This window comes from Candoia aspera, chromosome 2 (genome assembly GCF_035149785.1).
Source record: "Candoia aspera isolate rCanAsp1 chromosome 2, rCanAsp1.hap2, whole genome shotgun sequence".
Classification (NCBI taxonomy): domain Eukaryota; kingdom Metazoa; phylum Chordata; class Lepidosauria; order Squamata; family Boidae; genus Candoia; species Candoia aspera.
Window position 1 is genome coordinate 145,141,925 of NC_086154.1, and position 19,513 is coordinate 145,161,437.

Genomic DNA, 19,513 nt, shown 5'->3' on the forward strand with positions numbered 1-19,513 from the left:
GTAAGTTAAATGAGATTTCTAGTCAATGACTCTGAGCGGCCTTCCCCTATTTAAAAAAAAAATTACATAGTGTTGGTTGCTGCCATTGGAATCGGCTTTTTGTAACACAGGTTTCTGGGTGTGAATCATGCCCCAATTAGAAGAAATCTCCAAGATCTCTGATGTTGTTGACACTCATGACTAGGGCGAGGATTTCTATGACATGTCATATTTTTTCTGGAACCTTTATTTGAATTTATAAGTAAGTTAAAACATGTTTTAGAGTAATCTGGTGAGAATTAGATGCTTTTTATTTTGCCTGAAAAGTCATCCTTTGACTTTTTAAAGGTGTTATGTCATATTTCTGCCTAATTTTGTAACAAACGTCATATTTTGGTCATTGGCAGCCCTCCTGATAAGCCAACAAGTTTGAGCCAGCAAAGAAAGTGAGAATTTGCTTGGGTTTTTTTTTTCCGTTTTCTTATTCGCTCTTCAACTCATGGAGGTGTGTGTGTGAGAGAGAAAGAGAGAGAGAGGTGGGAATAAAGGCTTCTCCCCTGACCAGGCCTGAAAAAAAAGGTGAGAATTTGTGATTTGTTTTCTTTTTCTTATTTGCTCCCCAACTCGGGCAGGGGTGTGAGGGAGGGAGGGAAAGGAAAAGGCTTCTCCCCTGACCAGGCCTGAAAAAGTGAGAATTTGCCTGTTTTTTCTTTTTCTTATTTGTTCCCCAACTCTGTGTGTGTGGGTGTGTGTGTGGGTGTAAAAGAGAGGGAGAGCAACCTTTTTTTAAAATGACTTCAGCAGGCAGAGGCTTCTCCCCTGACCAGGCCTGAAAAAAAGAGTGAGAATTTGCCCTTTTTTTTTTCCTTTTTCTCATTTGCTCCCCAACTCAGGTGTGTGTGTGTTCGAGGTGGTGGAGTCATGTGAGAGCTGCAATCTGATTTCAGCATGCCTAAAAGTAGATGTTCAGCGAGTGTGAAATTACAGCATCTTGTTCAAGAATTTGGGGAGCAGATTTTCAGTAGCGATGTTGTTTTGTAAATTGTGTGAAGTTAAGATATCGGCACAAAAGCGTTTTAATATTCAACAACATTGTAACACCGCAAAACACAAGAGTTGTTTAGCAAGATTTACCTTCACTGAGAATAGGCAACATCTCCTTTTCAAGAGAGCTGCTTCTTCAACTGCAGGTTCATCAAATACCCAGTCAGAATTTTGTAAGGATCTCTGTACAATGATGGTTACTTCAGATATTTCCTTAAGGAAATTAGGTAATGGTAGCCTCAGGCATTTTTTGGAGAAGTACACCAGTCACCCGATTGCAAATGAATCAACTGTAAGGAAAAATTACATCTCTGCCTGCTATGAAGATGTGTTAGAAAAGATAAGATCTGCTGTTGACAACAATAAGATATGGGTTTCAATAGATGAAACAAGTGACGTAAATGGAAGATATGTAGCCAATGTTATTATTGGCACTCTGAAATGTGACAAGCCTGGTGAAGTATTTCTTCTAACATGTGAAACTCTACGAAAAGTAAATAGTTCCACTATTGCTATGCTCTTTGACGGTTCTATGAAACTACTCTGGCCGGATGGTGTAAAAAGGGGAAATATCCTTCTCTTTGTAACAGATGCTGCTCTATACGTGAGTAAAGCAGCCAAGGGACTTAAACTTCTTTATCCAAAAATGACCATATCACATGCCTTGCACATGGCTTAAACAGAGTGGCTGAAGAGATTCGAAGCAACTATCCTGATGTAAATAAGATAATTTCGAATGGGAAAAAAATGTTCATTAAAACTCCACTTTGAGTACAAAAGTTCAAAGAAATCGCTCCTACTTTGGCTCTCCCTCCCCAACCTGTCGTGACACATTGAGGGACTTGGCTGGACGCAGCTATGTATTATTTCACAAATTATGCTTCCTTGCAGTGGATAGTTAAAGAATTTGACTGTTTTGAATCTTCCTCCACCAAGATTGTGCAAGATTCCTTTTCTGAAACCTTGGCTGGGAACTTAGCATGTATAGGATCTAACTTCAGTGGATTATCAAGAGCAATCACCCACCTTGAAACTGTAGTAATGGAACTTAGTGATGCACTGAACGTTGTAAAACCAACTGAGAGTGATTTAAAGCAAGCAAAGGGGAAAGTGGCTGAAAAAATCAGCGATATACTGCGAAGAGTTCTGCAATCTAATCTGGGTTACTCAACACTTTGCAAAATAAGTAATGTTCTAAATGGCCTTGAAGCAAAATTTGAAGACTTCAAGCCAGAATTTTCTCCAGATGAGTTTGCTTTTTTCAAATTTGTTCCTATAAGCTCTTGTGATGTTGAATGGAGTTTCTCCAGATACAAGAACATACTGGTGGACAACAGAAGGAGTTTTGAATTTGATAACCTCAAGATGCACGTGGTCATCCAATGCAACTCTGCTGTTAATGAAAACTAATCCAGGGATGACCATTTTACTCTCAAAATGTTCATTTGATTCCTTCAATACTAGTACTTCTGCACTGGAAGTGAAGAAGAATAAACCTTTTAATTTGTATGTGTGTGTGTGTGTGTAAGCGCAGATTTTTAAAAATTGGGTGCTAATTTCAGAAAAGTCATATTTTTGCTTTAAAAGTCATATTTTTAGTTTAAAAGTCATATTTTTAGTTTAATTGGTCATATTTAAATGGTCTTAAGGTCATAAATGCTTGCATATTTCTAACATTTTTAGGTCATAGAAATCCTCGCCCTACTCATGACACTGGAAGGGCTACAAAACCATTGCCAAAGATGTTGGCCTCCATGAATCCACATTCAGGCAGATAGTGTGCCAATGGAGAATACGCCAAGCCACTGTTACTCTTTCCAGGAGTAGTAAACCGGTAAAAATAATCCCAAGAGGAAGACAAAATACTCTTAAGGGTCACAAAGAACCTCAAGACAGCAGCAAAGGATTTGCAGGCTACTTTTGTATTGCCAGACGTCAGTATTCAGGAGTCCACCCTAAGGAAATAGTGAACAATCGTGGGAGGACATCAGGGAGGAAACCCCTGCTGTCCATAAAGCACCTTGCCATTAGTCTCATGTTCGTCAAACACCACCTGGTTACTAAAAAGTATTCTGTGGACAGATGAGACAGAAGTGGAGCTTTTTGGCATTACTGAGAACTATTATGCTTGGCGAAAATGAAACACTGAATTCCAGCAAAACAAACTCATCAGCAAATTCTACAAGAGAATGACCAAATTTCTGTACATGAGCTGATGAATGTGGTTTATACACATAACATGCTGATGCATTTACAACAGAAAGGCTGAAAAAGAAGAAATGCAGTGTTTTGGAATGGCCAAATGAAAGACCCCACCTTAACCCAACTGAAAGGTTAGAGCATGACCTGTCATGCAAGACTGTCCAAAAATATCACTGAGTTGAAGCAGTTTTGTAAAGAGGAATGGGCCATAATGCTTCTAAGCTAATGTACAAGATTGATCAGCAGATACAGGAAATGTTTGGCTGAAACCTTGCTAAAGGAGGTGCCACCTAAATTTTCACTTTTTTAAAAAAGATGGTGAATATTGGTTCAGTATCTTCAATAAAAAGACATGACATAGTATATTGTTTTGCATGTTTGTTTAAATGAACTGTCTTTCAAAAAGCCTTAAATGAAAACCCTTAAATGAATCACATTGTAGGTCGCAGAATTCTAAGATTATGGATACTTCTAAAGGGTTAACAAACTTTCAACGCTACAGGTTGGAGATTGTCACCATAAAAATTCTCAGAGGAAGTTCTTGGCCTGTTCCTGCTTAAATGGTTTTACTGTCTATGGGACTTCTGAGCTCATTGGACTGATTGAGAAATTGTGCTGCTGTTAATATGGCAAGAGAGCCATAGCTTTCTGTGCCATTAGCTTTTCTGCTTAATTCTTTCTTTCATTTCTGGGGAATTAAAATCATACTGGTCATAATTTCCAGGTTGCCTTATGTGATGCTCTGGGTTCAGATATATATAAAAATGCATTTTTCAAAATCTGATATTAATGCCCTTAAACCCCAACTATCTTGCATTTGTTTTCTATTAGATGTATGTCACCCATCTTGGTATTAATTTCAATAGACAGCAACACATTATCTAAGTCCATCTCCCTGCTTAGTGCAGACCCTGCCCATTGCCTTTATTTATACAAGGATGAGTGTAGTAGTGAGGTCTATATACCAAGAAGCAGGATGGAGATATTTTTAAATTGGTAAATACATTGTGAGTACAGGGAGAGTGGGTAGAGGATATTTTTAAAAAGTAACGAAAAATACTTTTATTATTGCATGCTCACCCATACCTCTTTTTTCTCTTGCAGATGTTTATTGCACAGAGCCATTCCGCATCCCCTTTGCAGGCAAGGTCCAGATTTGCTGCTTTGATAAAACTGGCACACTCACCAGTGACAACCTTGTGGTGAAGGGTGTGGCTGGGCTTAGGTAAATCCAGGTTGAGAGAAGCAAAGTTGTTTAGATCTATTTGGGGTCCGTTGACTTGCCCACACTTTCCTTTTCCTTGTTTCCTGATCTTAAGTGATATCCATGGGAATTAGTTTTGTTAAGCTGGAAGTACCAGCTGTTTGAACATGGCCTTTTGATCTCATTGCAGAGGGGGGAAAGAAGTGACCCCTGTGTCAGACATTCCAGTTGAAACTCATCGGGTCATTGCCACATGTCATTCCTTGATGCAGCTGGATGATGGGACACTGGTGGGTGACCCACTGGAGAAAGCCATGCTAACTGCTGTGGAATGGACTCTGACAAAAGGTAGGCTGGATTAGCTCCTGAGCCCTGAAGCAGTTTATCCTGCCCTCCACAGGCATTTTACAAAAATGTGCAATAGATTTCCTGGGTTGCAAGGAACTAAGAACCTAAATGCCCATATCTGTTCTGTGCTAAACAGATTTTATTTGGGCCATGTGCAGAGAATATGTCTTGAACACGCAGAATAGAATTTTAAGAAACCACGTTATCTGCATTGTTGTTGGAATTATATTGATTTTAATCCTACATTAACTGCCCAGACTCACAATTTATAAGCTAGGCAACCATATAAGTAGTAATTGTGGGTAACTCACAGTAGGTGGACCTTGAACATTCCCCTTACATGATGTTCCAGTTGATTCATCTTCTGAGAGTTTTACCTGGCAATAAAAAAAAGCATGATAAACAATTGCCATCTAAATGGATTATTGATGGGTCATGTTAAAAGCAGCTCCAAACAGCAACATTTCAAGATTTAAGAGACTCCCACATAAGTACAGTTGATATATTGAAAATACCAGTGTCACTTTGCCTGTTCAGTCAGGAAACATCTGTCACTGTAAGTGATAGCTCTTTTGAGCTTGACGTTATACATTTCCTAGTTTCCCTTTACAAGTCTTTATGAGTAAAATATTCATTCTCTTCTCCTGAAGTTCCCTGAATTTTTATGTCACAAGATCCTTTCCCCTAGAATGCATTATTGCTGGGAACCAAATCAGATATGGAATTCTGATCCTGATTTAGACATATTTCAGATTTTATTAGTTTGTTGAGTGAGAGCAACCAAAAAAAAAATTTTTTTTCCCCCATCTCTTTCCTTATTTTTTTTCCCCATTCAGAATCCATTAGGGAGGGGACAAAACCCTTTTCACAATGTAAGTGAACCAGCACATGGAACTATACAGTTTTCCCGATATAAGTGTGTACATTGCAAAACATTGCATCTTTCACAACCAGTTCATCTTGGTGAATGTTCAAATCATCTACCTCACACCTTTCTCTGAGATTGTAATAGAATTAGCAGTATCACTCTAGCAAAACACACTGATGTTCCTGCCGATGAAGCCTTTTTGCTACGTGTGTCCCTAAATTCCTCAAGGTGCTAGTTTCCATAAATGACTCTAAATTTGCCGATCGTTTTGTTTTGTTTTTGTGCCTTCGAGTCTGTTTTGGAATCCTGGTGACTGCCTGGGCAAATCCCTGCAGTTTTCTTGGCAAGGTTTTTCAGAAGTGGTTTGCCATTGCCTCCTTCCCAGGGCTGAGGGAGAGCGACTGGCCCAGGGTCACCCAGCTGGCTTCGTGCCTAAGGCAGGTCTAGAACTCACGGTCTCCTGGTTTCTAGCCTGGTGCTTAACCACTGCACCAAACTGCAAATATTGTATGGATCACTGCCCGAATTCCTCTCCGCTCTGATTCTGGAGCCTGTGCAGTACACTGAATATATTTTATGGGTCGCTGTCTGGGAGTGCCTCTGCTCGTGTAGAGGGATTACATGGTGTGTCCCATGGTTGAGGAGGAGGAGAAGTTGTGCCCCTGCCATTTTGATAGACAGGGCCAACCAGGGCTTCATACGTCTCCACCCCCTCCCCCAGAATCCAAAGGGAAGGTTACTGCTTGTAATGTTAAACACTTTCAGGATTTCCCGATCTCTTTGTTTCCAGATGAGAAAGTTTTCCCCCGAAGTATTAAAACTCAGGGACTGAAAATTCACCAACGCTTTCATTTTGCCAGTGCCCTGAAAAGAATGTCGGTCTTGGCTTCCTATGAGAAGGTTGGCTCCACTGATCTGTGTTACGTTGCAACTGTGAAAGGGGCCCCGGAGATGCTGCATAAGATGGTGAGCTGTCGCCTGCAAGCTCCTCCCCAGCATGCATGCGTTGTTACTGCTCTAAGTGACTTCAAAATATTTTATAGGAAGCAGCATATATAACAAATTGTGCTCCCGTGAAATTGATGGCAGGGCCTTGAATGGATGCCAATCTGAGTTGCTTTGGCAAGGGAGATCCTTAATGGCTTTGTGGACTTCCTTCCACAAGAAGCTTGCCCTTTGTTGCACGTGCCTAATTGCTGACGACATCTTGGTTGGCCAAACCAGAGAGGGTTGGGAAGAGAACTCCAGCTGTGCCATTGTAATTAAGTGGAGAAATCCGTGTAATTACTACAGAAAATCATCCCGTATATATTTCACGTACACCTGTGTCTCCATTTGAATTGTCATCAGTTTAATTGTGAGAACATTTTTTACAGTTCTTGCAAAAGCTTCTCTATATTTTTCAAAATAGTATGATATAATGTTAGGTGGGAACAGAGTCTCTGTTTAATCACCAGGTTGGAATGTGATGCAAGTAAGTTAGGGTTGCCCCCAACAATCCTCTGTGCAATACCCTGAAAAGGAGAGTAAGATGGAGCTCTGCTGCTGGTATACTGACTCCTGCCTTGATTTCTTCATTTATTTTATACCCTGTCTTTCCACCCCAGCTGGATTCTACTTCCTTGGCTGCTGAGAGACTGATCCTTCATAAAGTTATCCAGCCTTTTCTTAAAGCCATCTAAACTAGTATCTGTTGCAAGTGCATGATATGGGTGTGTTTTAAAAAAAGAACGTACGTGAGAATGCTGCATTCTGTAATATTTACTTATTTATAAAAATGTGTACTTGCCCTTCAAGACCAGACTTTTTTTTTCAGGGCAGGGAAAACTAGTTGACAGACGGTGATCCAAGTGTCACAAGGCGTGCTTACTGTTAGTTTTGCCAAAAGGGTGCTGTAGATTAGCCTTCCACCAAAAGCTCTTACGCTACTGATCCACTGACTGATAATTCTCCATTTGGTCAGTTAACTCCTAAGCTAGAGAAGAAGAAGAACAGGCACCTCCAGCGCTCTTGGTACCCTCCAGCTGTATTAGGACTGATGCTCCAGTATCCTCAACCATAGTCACTGGCTGGGAATCTGCCAGCTTACTTAGAAGATGCCCATTTGGAGAAATAGGTTGAGCCTTCTTTTTTGAATGTGTGTCCAGTCAGGAGAACCCTGTACTTCTCTGAACATACTGAAAGTCTCTTCTGTAGCCCACAGGGACATGCGTGCCCTTCCTGCCTCCACACCCTTTTACGTGAATGTAACTGTACAGCCAGTCCTGTCAGTTTGGTTAGAAAGATCATTTTTCTTCTAGCAGGATTTATTGTAATGGTCCCTGTCTTTTTATGCAGTTCTCTCAGTGCCCAAGTACCTATGATGCTATTCACACAGAGATCTCATGCAAGGGAGCCAGGGTTCTGGCACTTGGCTACAAGGAATTGGGGCACCTCACTCATCAGCAAGTAAGTTTCAAATCTTCTTCCCTCATTGCTGTGCAAACTAGTATATGCCATAAGCTGCATCAGAAACTTGCTGCTCTGGGAGATGCAATCCATGTATGGTAGAGTCATTGTCTGTCTAACTTAATGGTCCCATTAGATTTATAGGTAATGGCTTATATGCTCCCTTTTAAAATGGGGTATTACTCCTGTTCACCCCAAACTCATATAATTTCCAGAAGTCCCATCTTTATCTTTCCTCATGGAGGGGTGGAGCAACCAACTTAATTGAATTTTTCCAGGCCCATTTCTTCTTGATAGTGGACTGTCCTCTCCATATTCTGAAGGAAAGATTAGTCTCATTGGAGATTGACAGAAGAGTAAAGCCTGTCAATTCCTCTTTTCTTAAAGTATGATTTGAAGCCCCCTCTCTTACAAGCTAGGAAAGAACCACAAAATTCTAAACAAGCAGAGGGAAGGCTGCTTCTCATGTGACAAAAATACAGTGAAGCCCTCCTGGGAGGTGGCTTAGGCTGTATTGTGATGCTGTATTCGAAATGTAAGTGGCACAGTTGCCACTTGGAAAGCTGCTCTCTAACAGATGCACAAGGCAGTGGTGGGGAGGGTGTTAGAAAGAGACCAAGAGGGCAAAATAAGAAGCTGTAGAAGTGCAGGCAGTATGGCCTTGGATAGCAAAGCCTGCCTTAAGCAATTGCAGTATAGAAGAACTGTATGGAGCAGGATTAATCACTGTGGCAGGCAGCAAGCAAGCAACAGGGAGAGAGGAAAGCAAAGGCATGAATGAAGCAATTGGTGTGAATGAGCTTCTTGAGTATGATGAGTGTCTTGTGGTATAAATGCTCATGAATTGCAATCTATTTATGTATCGAGAGACTGAGAATGTAACATGAAGACAGGCAGTTTCCAGTGAACTAAAGAGAAGAAGATAGACTGGAGAAAAGTGAGAGGGGGAAAAGGGGGTAGCAGACTCATTGGCCAGATCTGTTGGGATGGGTTGTCCTGGGAAGGGGGCCCAGTGGCAGAGGTTGGATTTGTGCGTTGTGCATGGCTTGCTTTGTTGAATAAACAAACACATTGGTTATTTCACAGAATACAGTAAGCCCAAATCAGTAATCAATTCAAAATCAAGTCCCACTTAAGAAGTATATTATCAACTCAGGACAAGCATGGAATGGAAGTAGAATCATAAAAACATGGAAGTCATGAAGGTGTTGGAGCAGGGAGGCCTGGCTTTTTGTCCAGGCTCAGCCCCAGAAGCTCACTGGGTGACATCAGGCCTGTCGATTCTCAGCCCAACCATCCTCACAGGGTTGTTTTGGGGAAACATGGGAGGAGGGGAGTGCTAGGTACACTGCCCTGAGCTCTTGAACAAAGGTTAATAAATAAAATGGAAGCCATTGAGTGCACCCAAGTAAATGGCCTTTGACTGAGCTGTCTAAAAAAAAAAAAGGTTTAAATAGAATCTGGATTCACTTCTTGAATATGCTTAATTGTGTGACCTGTAAAAAGATATGCAGTGATTCCAGAGTTGTTATCATTTGTGGGTGGTGTTACATTAATGTAAAAATGTCTTATCTATGCTCATCTTTTGTATTTCCTATCCAAAGGCACGAGAAATAAAGCGAGAGGCCCTGGAATGTGACCTGCAGTTCATGGGCTTCATTGTAGTCTCCTGCCCTCTTAAAGTCGACTCGAAGCCAGTTATCCGTGAGATATTGAACGCTTCCCACCATGTGAGTTGTGGCTGAGAAACTCTGGAAGGCACTGACGAGAGGGTCCTAGGCAAACGGTTGAGCCAACCTGCATAGTTGCATCAGTCTTCCTCATTCTCCATCCCCTCTTCCCGTCTGCTGGATCTCCACTGCTGTTTTGCCTCCTCTTTTCCATCTTTCAACTGCCCTTGGGCTGCGGAGAAGGGAAATCCAAAGGGATGGAACATATCTACTGCACCTTTTCAGAATGAACGCAGTCTATGTACGTTCCTAGATAAATTGGCTAGGGCAGCAGGATAACTCTTAAGGAAAAGCTAATCAGACAAAATGAAATCCTGTAGGAGCAGATGAAAAGGTTAACCAGTCAGGCATCCAGTTTTCCTCAGGAGCTGAGCAGCCCCTGGAGAGCCCCCAGGCCAGCTTGGAGTAGCCCTGCCATGCTCTTTCTCTCTCAGCATCTGCAGTTGGTGGCATTTTGCTACGGAAGGTGAACAGTTCTTTTGGATAGCGTATATTTCTCCTATTTGGAACGGAGGACGTAGGCAAGCAGCTGTGTTTCCTTTCTGCAGCATAGGTTTTCCCACTTCAGTCCGTTATGCAAGATGGGATGTTCTGATCTGGGAGACGGGATCAAAACTATATTTCCAAAATTGCTGGGGGGGTGGGGCGGGGAAGGAGGCATACCTTTCAGCAAAGACTATTTTCAATTAACACCTGCCAGTACGCTGCTTTTGTATGCACGTTCTACAGAATGCTTTTTCAAGCAGTATTTCTGAAACAGATTGCCGGTTCCACGGAGCAGCTCCACTGCACATTGTGTCTAGCCGTGTGTCACAAACCTGCCCTTTACCCCTGCTTTACAGGTAGTGATGATAACGGGTGACAGCCCATTGACTGCTTGCCACGTGGCCCAGGAGCTGCACTTCACCCAAAAGGAGCAGACTCTCATTTTGCAGCCACCTCACAGTGAAGGTAAAAAATCTTAGGAAGGGAGGGAAGACAGATGCTGCTGCAACTTTGCACAGAGCACATTACCACTTTTTTGCAGCATTTTCTCTCCAGGACAACGTAAGCCGTCACCTAGCCATTTCTCCTGGGAGCCGGTGAAATCGCACGCTGCTATTTTTGTTGCTGCTGCTGCTTGTTGTTTTGAATGGTTTTCCACTTGGTGATTAGTTTTCAAACTACAGCGTTCAGAAGAATTACTCCCCTTTTATCGAACAGGGATGAGTGCTGCCAACAGACAGCTGCCTCCTTGTGCTTAATTCCCTTCTCTCCTCCAGGTTCCAGCTGGCAGTGGCAGTCCATCGGTGGCACCACCGTCCTCTCAGTTGTCCCAGATTCACTGCAGGAGCTGACCAGCAACCACAACCTGTGTGTCACAGGGGAGGGTCTCACTCAGCTGCAGGCTACAGACTCACAGCTGCTGCTTAAACTCATCCCACACATCCAAGTCTTTGCACGTGTTGCACCCAAGCAGAAGGCAGGTGGTCTTTATCTTCAGTACCCATCCCAGCTGTTCCTCAGCTGACCAACACAAAGATTGTGGGGCTTTGTTTTTTAGGAAACCAGCATCTTGCCTGAAAATAGACACATCTCTTCAAGAAATAGTGGTAAGGGAGCAATACTTTCCAGCAGCTGTGAAGAAACAGTGGCCTTCCAGGTGGTGGTGGACTGCAGTTCCCATCTGTTTCAGCGGGCACAGTTAAAACCAGCAGTGATGGGAGTTGTACTCCAGCAAGACCTGAGAGGCCAGGCTTTCCTGTAAATTCACAGTGTACCGCCTGGATTATTGCAAGATTTTGAAGAGAAAGAATGGAGACAATGTTGGGCAGAGAAATTCTGGAGAAGCCACAAATTTCCTGGGATTGGTTTTAAAGTAGTCACTGTCTGAGGCTGATCTTCCTTTCCAATGGATTATTGGAAGGTGGGAGGGACACTTTATATAGTGCCCTGATGTATTGGGGAGGCAAGTGTTCAATACAGCTATTGCAATAATGCATGGAAATGTGGAAGCATTTCTTACCAGAATAACTTCTGTGTTCATTTTTGAAAAGATTTGTGTAAGTGCACATACCTACCTAAATACCCACCTACCCACCCATCATACTGTTCTCTTTCCGGGTAAGCAGGAACAGAAAACAAGCTGACTCAGTATGAAATATTCCCATATACTTTTTATAAATGTGTTACCTGCCATGATGGAGCCACAGAACTTAAGCAAGGCAGTGGCCTTAGCGGAAGGCGTCTAGGATTTCAGCCTGCTGGACTTTGAGAAATCCCTTCATCCTGCTGACTTGCAGTCAGGCTCACCTGCACGGATCTCGCAAGGGCAGAGTACTTAGTCTGGTACAATTCTAAACCCTGCAATTACATAAAAGTAGCAGAGGGTGCCCATTCTCTGGTAGAATGACATGCAGAGATGCAGAGACTGTGGCAGAGGTGTGGGAAGTATTGCACCTTCTTAGTTCATGCTTCTAATATTCCTAATCTCACACACCCTAGCCTGCAACGTTAAACCCATTGGAAGCTGTTTTTCCCCCTCAGCTAAAAAGCAAAATCGCTGAATTTGAGGCAAAGGCACCAGTTGTCACTACTCATCTTTTTGTAACTGTTGGTGTGAAACAAAGGCTTGGTATTTGCCATGTGGTTACAAGCTATGAATGTTCATGTGCTTGAATAAAAACGCACAGTTCAACAATTGCAGAGTTATCGTATCTGGGCTGCAGGTATCAACGAAGATGGCAGTAAAGAGTACTCCGTATCTTTTTGTTGCTGTCTTTTGATGACCCAAATCTGAGAGCATTCAACCGTTTCTCAGAGTGGATAAAGGGTTTCTAGCCAGTGCTGCTTCCCCCTTCTTTCTTTGCAGGCATAGCTGTTTGATGCAAAAGTATGCAACTGCAAAGCAACTCAGCAGTTTCAGAGCCCTGTATGAAGCTGCAGTTTTCATTTTTTTGACCCAACATATGGTTTTAAATTATATTGGGTTTGGGGTTTTGCCTATTGCCAATGAAACAGATTTATGTTTTAAAATTGTAAATGCCTATCATTATTATAGTGTATGTGTGTATTTTCCTTGCCCAGTCTGAACCCAGTGAAGTCATTAGTTTATTCATGAGTATCGGACTTTGGTGGGTTTTTTTTTTCATGTAGGAGATTACAGAGTGGTGGATGTTGAGAACCACTGCCCTAGACACTTTTATGCAAATCCCCTTTATTGACTCTTTATTTTCCCATTATAGGAGTTTGTGATCACAACACTGAAGGGACTTGGCTATGTGACTCTGATGTGTGGGGATGGGACCAATGATGTGGGGGCTCTGAAGCATGCTGATGTGGGTGAGTGTTAATTCAGTTAGAAGTTAAGCAACAGGGTTTGTTTGTTTTTACAAAATTAATTCAAATTTACAAACATGTAGAAGACTTTTCCCTCTCTCTTAGAGGACGCATCCTCCAGTCTGAGAGAACCTAGTATGACATGGGTGGCCGGCATTTAAAACCAAACGAAGTAGAATCTTTTTTTTAAAGACTGACTGTTATTTTAATCAAAACCTGGCCTGTTTATTGTGAGGTTTAATTGCTTAATTATTAACTATCCATAAATAGTTATTCCAAAAAGAAGATACTTTATTTCGAAGTGATTCATGCACTTATTGGAGCAAGCATCTGAGAAGCATTCTACCCTCACGCAGGAGGAAATGCCTTTTTAAAAATTGTGTTGCTGTAAAGTAAATTGTAGGTATCTGCTGACCAGTTAGTCTGATCTACCTGTTTTATTGTCACTGTCTTTTAACTGATTGGACTACTTGATTAAACGTTTAGTTTTCCTTCACAACTAATCATACTGACATTTCTGCAAGGTGAATCAGTTGGTTTGATTAAAAGTCCTATCAGTGCAAAGTTAAAACAAATTACCCTCTTTTAATGTATTTATTATATTTACATACCACCAAATCAAAGTTCTATTCACACTTCAAAACCTGTTTAAAAAAATCACATTTTCCATTTTAATTTAATCTAGCTTTTTCTTATTCTTACAAATTCTGTAAACAATTGCAGCTAGAGCATCTTAAATATTGTTAACATCCGTGTCTCATGATCACTGGTTTTTGACTCATGTGGAAACCTCCATTCCTGCCCTGTCTTCATCTGCCCTGGAAACAGCTCCCAAGGCTGCCTGGGTCATCAGGGCTATGATTCACTCTTGCAGGTGTGGCTCTGCTAGCCAACGCCCCGGAGCGCATCCCCGAGCGCAGGAAAAAGCCTCGTGATGGAGTGGCTGATGGGAGAACTGCTGCTGCCTCTTCTCTTGTTGGGAGCAACGTGAGGCCCACCTCCCGGGCTGCCAAGCACAGGCTTCTGTCTCTTAGAGAGGAGCAGCTTGCTATACAACGAGTAAGTTGTTAGATATGTTTTACTTCTGTCTCTTGCTGCTCCCACAGCTGTTGTGCTGCTGACAATTTCTGACCTTCCAGAAATTACTTCTGGAATTTCTTTTCCTTTGTGAAGTGCTGAGGGATGGGGGGAGAGACAGAACTCCATCTACAAATTCCTGTTTAGTGCATGTGGAAACAGTACTCAAGTGAATGGAAATTGTATGAATTCCAGCTCAGTACTTCTTAAATTCCCAGGGTCCTCTAGTCTTTCCTTTTCCTGGAGAACAGCTTTTCCATATTGGTCTTTATCCTAGAGACAGTTCTATGGACAGCTTGATTGGGAGCTTGCTGTATATTGAACCAGGATGTTTTTCCCTCCCCTTATTTCTAGCAGGAGAGGATCAGCCAGGTGCTAAAAGATTTGGAGGAGGAGCAAGTACCCATTGTGAAGTTGGGTGATGCCAGTATTGCAGCTCCATTCACCTCTAAGCTTTCCTCTATACAGTGCAGTAAGTATGGGAGGAAGGAAGCCTGTGCTTAGGGAGGAATGTTGGGCACCAAAGGCCCACACTGCGCTTTTGGTGCAGTGGCATACGTTCATTTGGAAGCTTTATACTGAATGTACATAGTAACCAGTGTGAGTTTCATGTGCATTCTATAACCAGTAGAGGGATGACAGCCCAACCGGGTATATTGAAGGGGACTTTTATCTCTTCTGAATCTTGCCACATGTGACTTGTGTATCACAACTTTCTGGAGAACCTAGGCTGAGCCACTTAGAGAAAGTTTCAGTTAATAAGTGAGCAAAGCAAAGCTGGAGAAAAAGTTGGAATTCCAGGGGCCTTTCTAGACTGAAGAGCAATCAGAAGAGCACAAAGTAAAGGTCCAAGCAGAAACCTTCTCTCGTCCTCTGCAGTCTGTCACGTGATCAAGCAGGGCCGTTGCACGCTGGTCACCACGCTCCAGATGTTCAAGATCTTGGCATTGAATGCACTCATCTTGGCCTACAGCCAGAGTGTCCTTTATCTGGAAGGTGTGAAGTTCAGTGATTTCCAGGCTACGCTGCAGGGCTTGCTCCTGGCTGGCTGCTTTCTTTTCATCTCCCGATCCAAGGTATGAAGGAAAAAAGATGCCTTACTGGGAATGGAAGGGAAGATAGGTACTGTGGTCAATGGTTGAGAGACCACAGATGGTTGAATTCATTAGAACTCAATGGAATAGAACCTTTGTAAGTAGGCAGTGTTGGCTACTTGTGATATGTGGTATAATGTTCAGTTCTGTGGCATGTAGGGATATGCACAAAACCAAAAGAAAATATGGGTAGTCCTCACTTACTGACCATTCATTCACGACTGTTCAAACTTACGACCATGCTGAAAATAGAGATTTACAACCGGTCATCAAAGTTGTGGCCATCACAGCATCCCTGTGGTCACGTGATCACAGTTCGGGTGCTTGGCAAGCAGCATGCAATTACTATGGTCACCGTGTCCCATGGTCACATGATCGCCATTTGCGACCTTCACAGCTGGCTTCCAACAAGCAGAGTCAATGGGGAAGCTGGCAGGAAGTTGCAAGTCACAGTCACATGACATTCCAATTAACAGCTGCAGCCAAAATTGATGTCATAAGTCAGTGCGGTTGCGTGACATCATGCTTAACAACCATGCTTGGTGACAAGAGTTGCCAGTCTGTATTGCAGTTGGTAAGTGAGGACTACCTATATTTTGTTTCCAGCAAACCATTTTGAGTTGATTGTGTTTAAGTGGAATAAAATTCAAAATATTTCAATTGTTTTTTACCCTGGGGCCACAAGGTTAAATTGGGTAGAAGTCCATGCTGAACCAAATTACAGAAAATTTGGCCGAGGGAATGCTTTTAAAAACATTTTTTAAAATGTTAAAATAAACCCCATAGGAAACATTGTAGATACATACCTCATCCCCTAAAAAAAAAAATGTTTAGTTTGGAATTTGTTACCAAAAAGGCCCACTGCCCTTCTCAAAAGAGAATAGAGCATTCCCTCTTTGAGATTTTCTTAATGTTTTGATTTTTAAATTTAATATTTTAAATTCTTTTTTAAAAAAGAATTTCCAATTTTTCAGTCGCCAGGAGTCAGTGCTGACTTGAAGGCTGATGAGAACTGCTTAGCTGTAGCACTTCTACGTTTGCAAAGCAATTTTCAAAAGGGATTTGAACTGGCCAAGATAAGCTTTCCTTTGACTTGTGTCTTGATTCTTCTAGCAAATTATTTTCAAAGTAACCCACCTGCAAGATGCTTCCCAATATTAGCAAGTGAATATAGCCAAGCTGCAAACTTCCTATGGAATTCTAACCCTCACCTGTTTCTTCTTGTTTCCAGCCTCTGAAGACGCTCTCCCAAGAGCGCCCACTCCCTAATATCTTCAATCTGTATACAGTTCTTACAGTGTTGCTACAATTTGTGGTTCACTTTATCAGTCTGGTATATCTGTATCGAGGTGCACAAGCCCGCAGTGAGCCCAAGTGAGTGCTATTTGGATTTAAATATGAGGTTATAGAATCAGAAATAAAAATGCTTGTGTTGTATGGAAATATAAGTAAAATATATGTGTTCTCCAGATGTGTGGCCTTCAAATCTCAGAATTCTTAGTGATGTCCATGCTGCTAGGGGAATTTTGAGAGTGGGAAATTAGGTCATCTGGAGGATACTCAGGATTGGAAGGGCTGAGAAAAACATTCAAGGATCTTTCTGTTTCTTTAAGGAAAGACGACTTTGTGGATCTCTATAAGGAGTTTGAACCCAGTCTTGTGAATAGCACTGTCTATATCATGTCTATGGCCATGCAGATGGCTACATTTGCCATCAATTATAAGGTGAGATGTGCTTAGTTTTTACAGTTTCATGATTGCCAATACTTTATCTCCTGATTCGTATAGCGATAGAACCTGATGCTGCATTTCAGGACTTACATTGCAAGTGATACGCAAAGCAGGTGCTGTAATGAAACAGAATTGAACAAGAGGCTACAGAAAAACTCAAATGTGTGATTATGCCATGCAGAACGAGGAATATAAGAATAGTAGAGTATGGGTCATATGGGTGACCCCCATATGAGTTTGTTTGAGTGTTTATGAGTGTTCTCGGCTTGCTATTTTTATGCTACTTTGGTTGTTTTTATTGATTTAAATGTTTTAATTGTTAGCCACCCAAGGTCATGTATACAAGATGGTGATATAAATTTATTAAATAAACACATACACACATATTTTAGGGAAATTGAGATCAGCCCCAGATTTCAGAATTTTGAGTCACGTTGTCCCATACGTAATGTAGAATGATTCTAATAGAATAAAGTTTACATTACCAGTGGATTAGATTATATTACTAGTTGCATGCCTCATGAACTTCTGACAAGCTTTTACAAAACTCCACTTAATCATGAAAGGAGATTAAAGGTACCAGACCCTTTTACCAATTCCTGAGTTCTGTTTGGCTAGGACAGCTTGGACTCTAAGCTAGAAATGTACAGTATATGCATGGTTTCCTTCCATCTGCCATAGTGAAGTTTACAGTGAAAGTGAGGCTGCCTTCAGATGCAACCAGCATTATGACAGGAAAATACCCATCAGCTTTTGAAAAAACAAGTCTCACCAAACACATCTTGATCAATTGTAAAATAGATGAGTTTGAGGCATGAAAGAAACCATTTTTATTAGTACGCTGTATGGCACCTGCAGCATACCTTTCAGTTCTACTCCTAAATTACTGCAATGGCTTGGCCATCTTTCCACACCTTGGTTTTCTTTATCTAGGGCCACCCGTTCATGGAAAGTCTAAGGGAAAACAAACCTCTGCTGTGGAGCATCATTCTTTCAGGACTAGCAATTGTCGCCCTTTTGACTGGCTCCTCCCCAGAGTTCAATGAACAGTTTGGACTGGTGGAAATCCCAACAGAGGTGAGTAAGCAACATCTTTGCTAAGCCTGTCTTCTAAAATCCCCTTTTCCCAACTAGCTAATAGAAATTAAAGGAAAAAATCTGCTGTGCTGTTAAGATACAAGTGTTCTGAGTTTGAGAACTTCAGACCTTTTTTGAACGGGAGGTGTTTTTAATGAGTGCTTTATTTCCAGCAAATGCAAAGGAGTCTCAGGGGACTAAAGGACCACAATGTTATGACTCAGTAAACTACTGCACCTGCTGCTTGGGATACCCATTAGCAGGTTATATTGATTTTAAAAGAATCTTTACTTGATGCAGGGACAACAGGCTTACTGTTAGGTTCAGGGCAAGTGATAAATTGGGGCAACCTATGGTATGTTTGAGGGGAAGAACTGAAGATTACTCAGACACATACAGTAAGTTAGACCAGGTCCAGGCAACCTGGTGCACTCCAGGGGTTTTGGAATGGGGGTTGAAGGCCTAGCCAATGTATTGAACCTCAAGAACTGTGGAAGTTGTAGGAAACATTTGGAAGTCTTATATTGCCTAGCCCTTGGCTAATGAAGTTTTTAAAACTTCTTTAAAGAGTGAATTTTCCCTGTAACTAATAACAACTTAAAAAATATAACCTTCGGAAGTATAGATTCCATCAACGCTGCTTATATAGTTGCCCATAATGGATTTCTGTTTAGTAAAAGTGGGAACAGTGGGAGCAACCAACTTTAGTAAGTTCTTTAATAAGCAAATTCCTTGCTTACTGTAGTATGCAGTTTGGTATTACATAAGCAGCAAAATCATCTCCTATATTTCAGGAATATAGGACAGATTTCATATCAAGCTTGCTATGTGCTAGACTTGAATGTCGTAGGGAAGACTGTTCTTTCTTAGACTCTGTACATCTTGTTTTTCTGTTTCAGTTTAAACTAGTGATCACTCAAGTTCTGGTGGCCAACTTCTTCATTGCTCTGCTCATAGACAGAATCCTGCAGTTCCTACTAGGCAGCACAAAGCTCAAAGTGCCTTCTTGAGACTAATTCTCCCTTGGCAGAAGTGAAGTGAAGGACACCCAGAAAGAGATACCACCAAAATACAGCACTACAAAAGGAATATTTATTCTTGGATAGCTGTTTTATTCCAGTTTGGGACTGGCAGGCAGTTTCTTATTGTGTTAGTCTGGAAACCACAACAAAAGTTGTGCAAGGGCCTACATGAATCTTCACGTGTCTGCCAAACAGGACAGCAGTTGTTAATCTTTGTACTGCCTCTTCACTCCTCCTGGAAAGGTGGTCATGAGATTTGATAATAAAATGGCAATCAGTGCATTTTGAAATATGGATGGATTTTGTCTTTGATTTAATATATCACTGGGTTTTTTCCCTCTATATTAAATCCTGAAGTGATGTTCAAGTTT

The 19,513-nt window shown here is 41.6% G+C and overlaps 1 protein-coding gene across 2 annotated transcripts in view; it reads left to right on the top strand.

Annotated features, from left to right (window-relative positions):
• The window catches only part of ATP13A1 (ATPase 13A1), a 42,370-nt gene extending 22,934 nt beyond the window's left edge, over positions 1–19,436 (top strand). Inside the window, exons 12-26 of one of the 2 annotated variants that reach the window (XM_063293999.1) lie at positions 4,330–4,450; positions 4,620–4,777; positions 6,436–6,611; positions 7,983–8,093; positions 9,698–9,823; positions 10,666–10,774; positions 11,086–11,285; positions 13,048–13,144; positions 14,016–14,200; positions 14,573–14,690; positions 15,098–15,294; positions 16,544–16,686; positions 16,926–17,037; positions 17,977–18,120; positions 19,020–19,436. In XM_063293999.1, the coding sequence (XP_063150069.1) occupies positions 4,330–4,450; positions 4,620–4,777; positions 6,436–6,611; positions 7,983–8,093; positions 9,698–9,823; positions 10,666–10,774; positions 11,086–11,285; positions 13,048–13,144; positions 14,016–14,200; positions 14,573–14,690; positions 15,098–15,294; positions 16,544–16,686; positions 16,926–17,037; positions 17,977–18,120; positions 19,020–19,130 (2,108 nt within the window). In that variant the 3' untranslated portion in view covers positions 19,131–19,436. The remainder of the gene's footprint in view (positions 1–4,329; positions 4,451–4,619; positions 4,778–6,435; positions 6,612–7,982; positions 8,094–9,697; positions 9,824–10,665; positions 10,775–11,085; positions 11,286–13,047; positions 13,145–14,015; positions 14,201–14,572; positions 14,691–15,097; positions 15,295–16,543; positions 16,687–16,925; positions 17,038–17,976; positions 18,121–19,019) is intronic. The other variant, XM_063294000.1, reaches the window with a different exon arrangement.
• Positions 19,437–19,513: the final 77 nt, after the last annotated feature.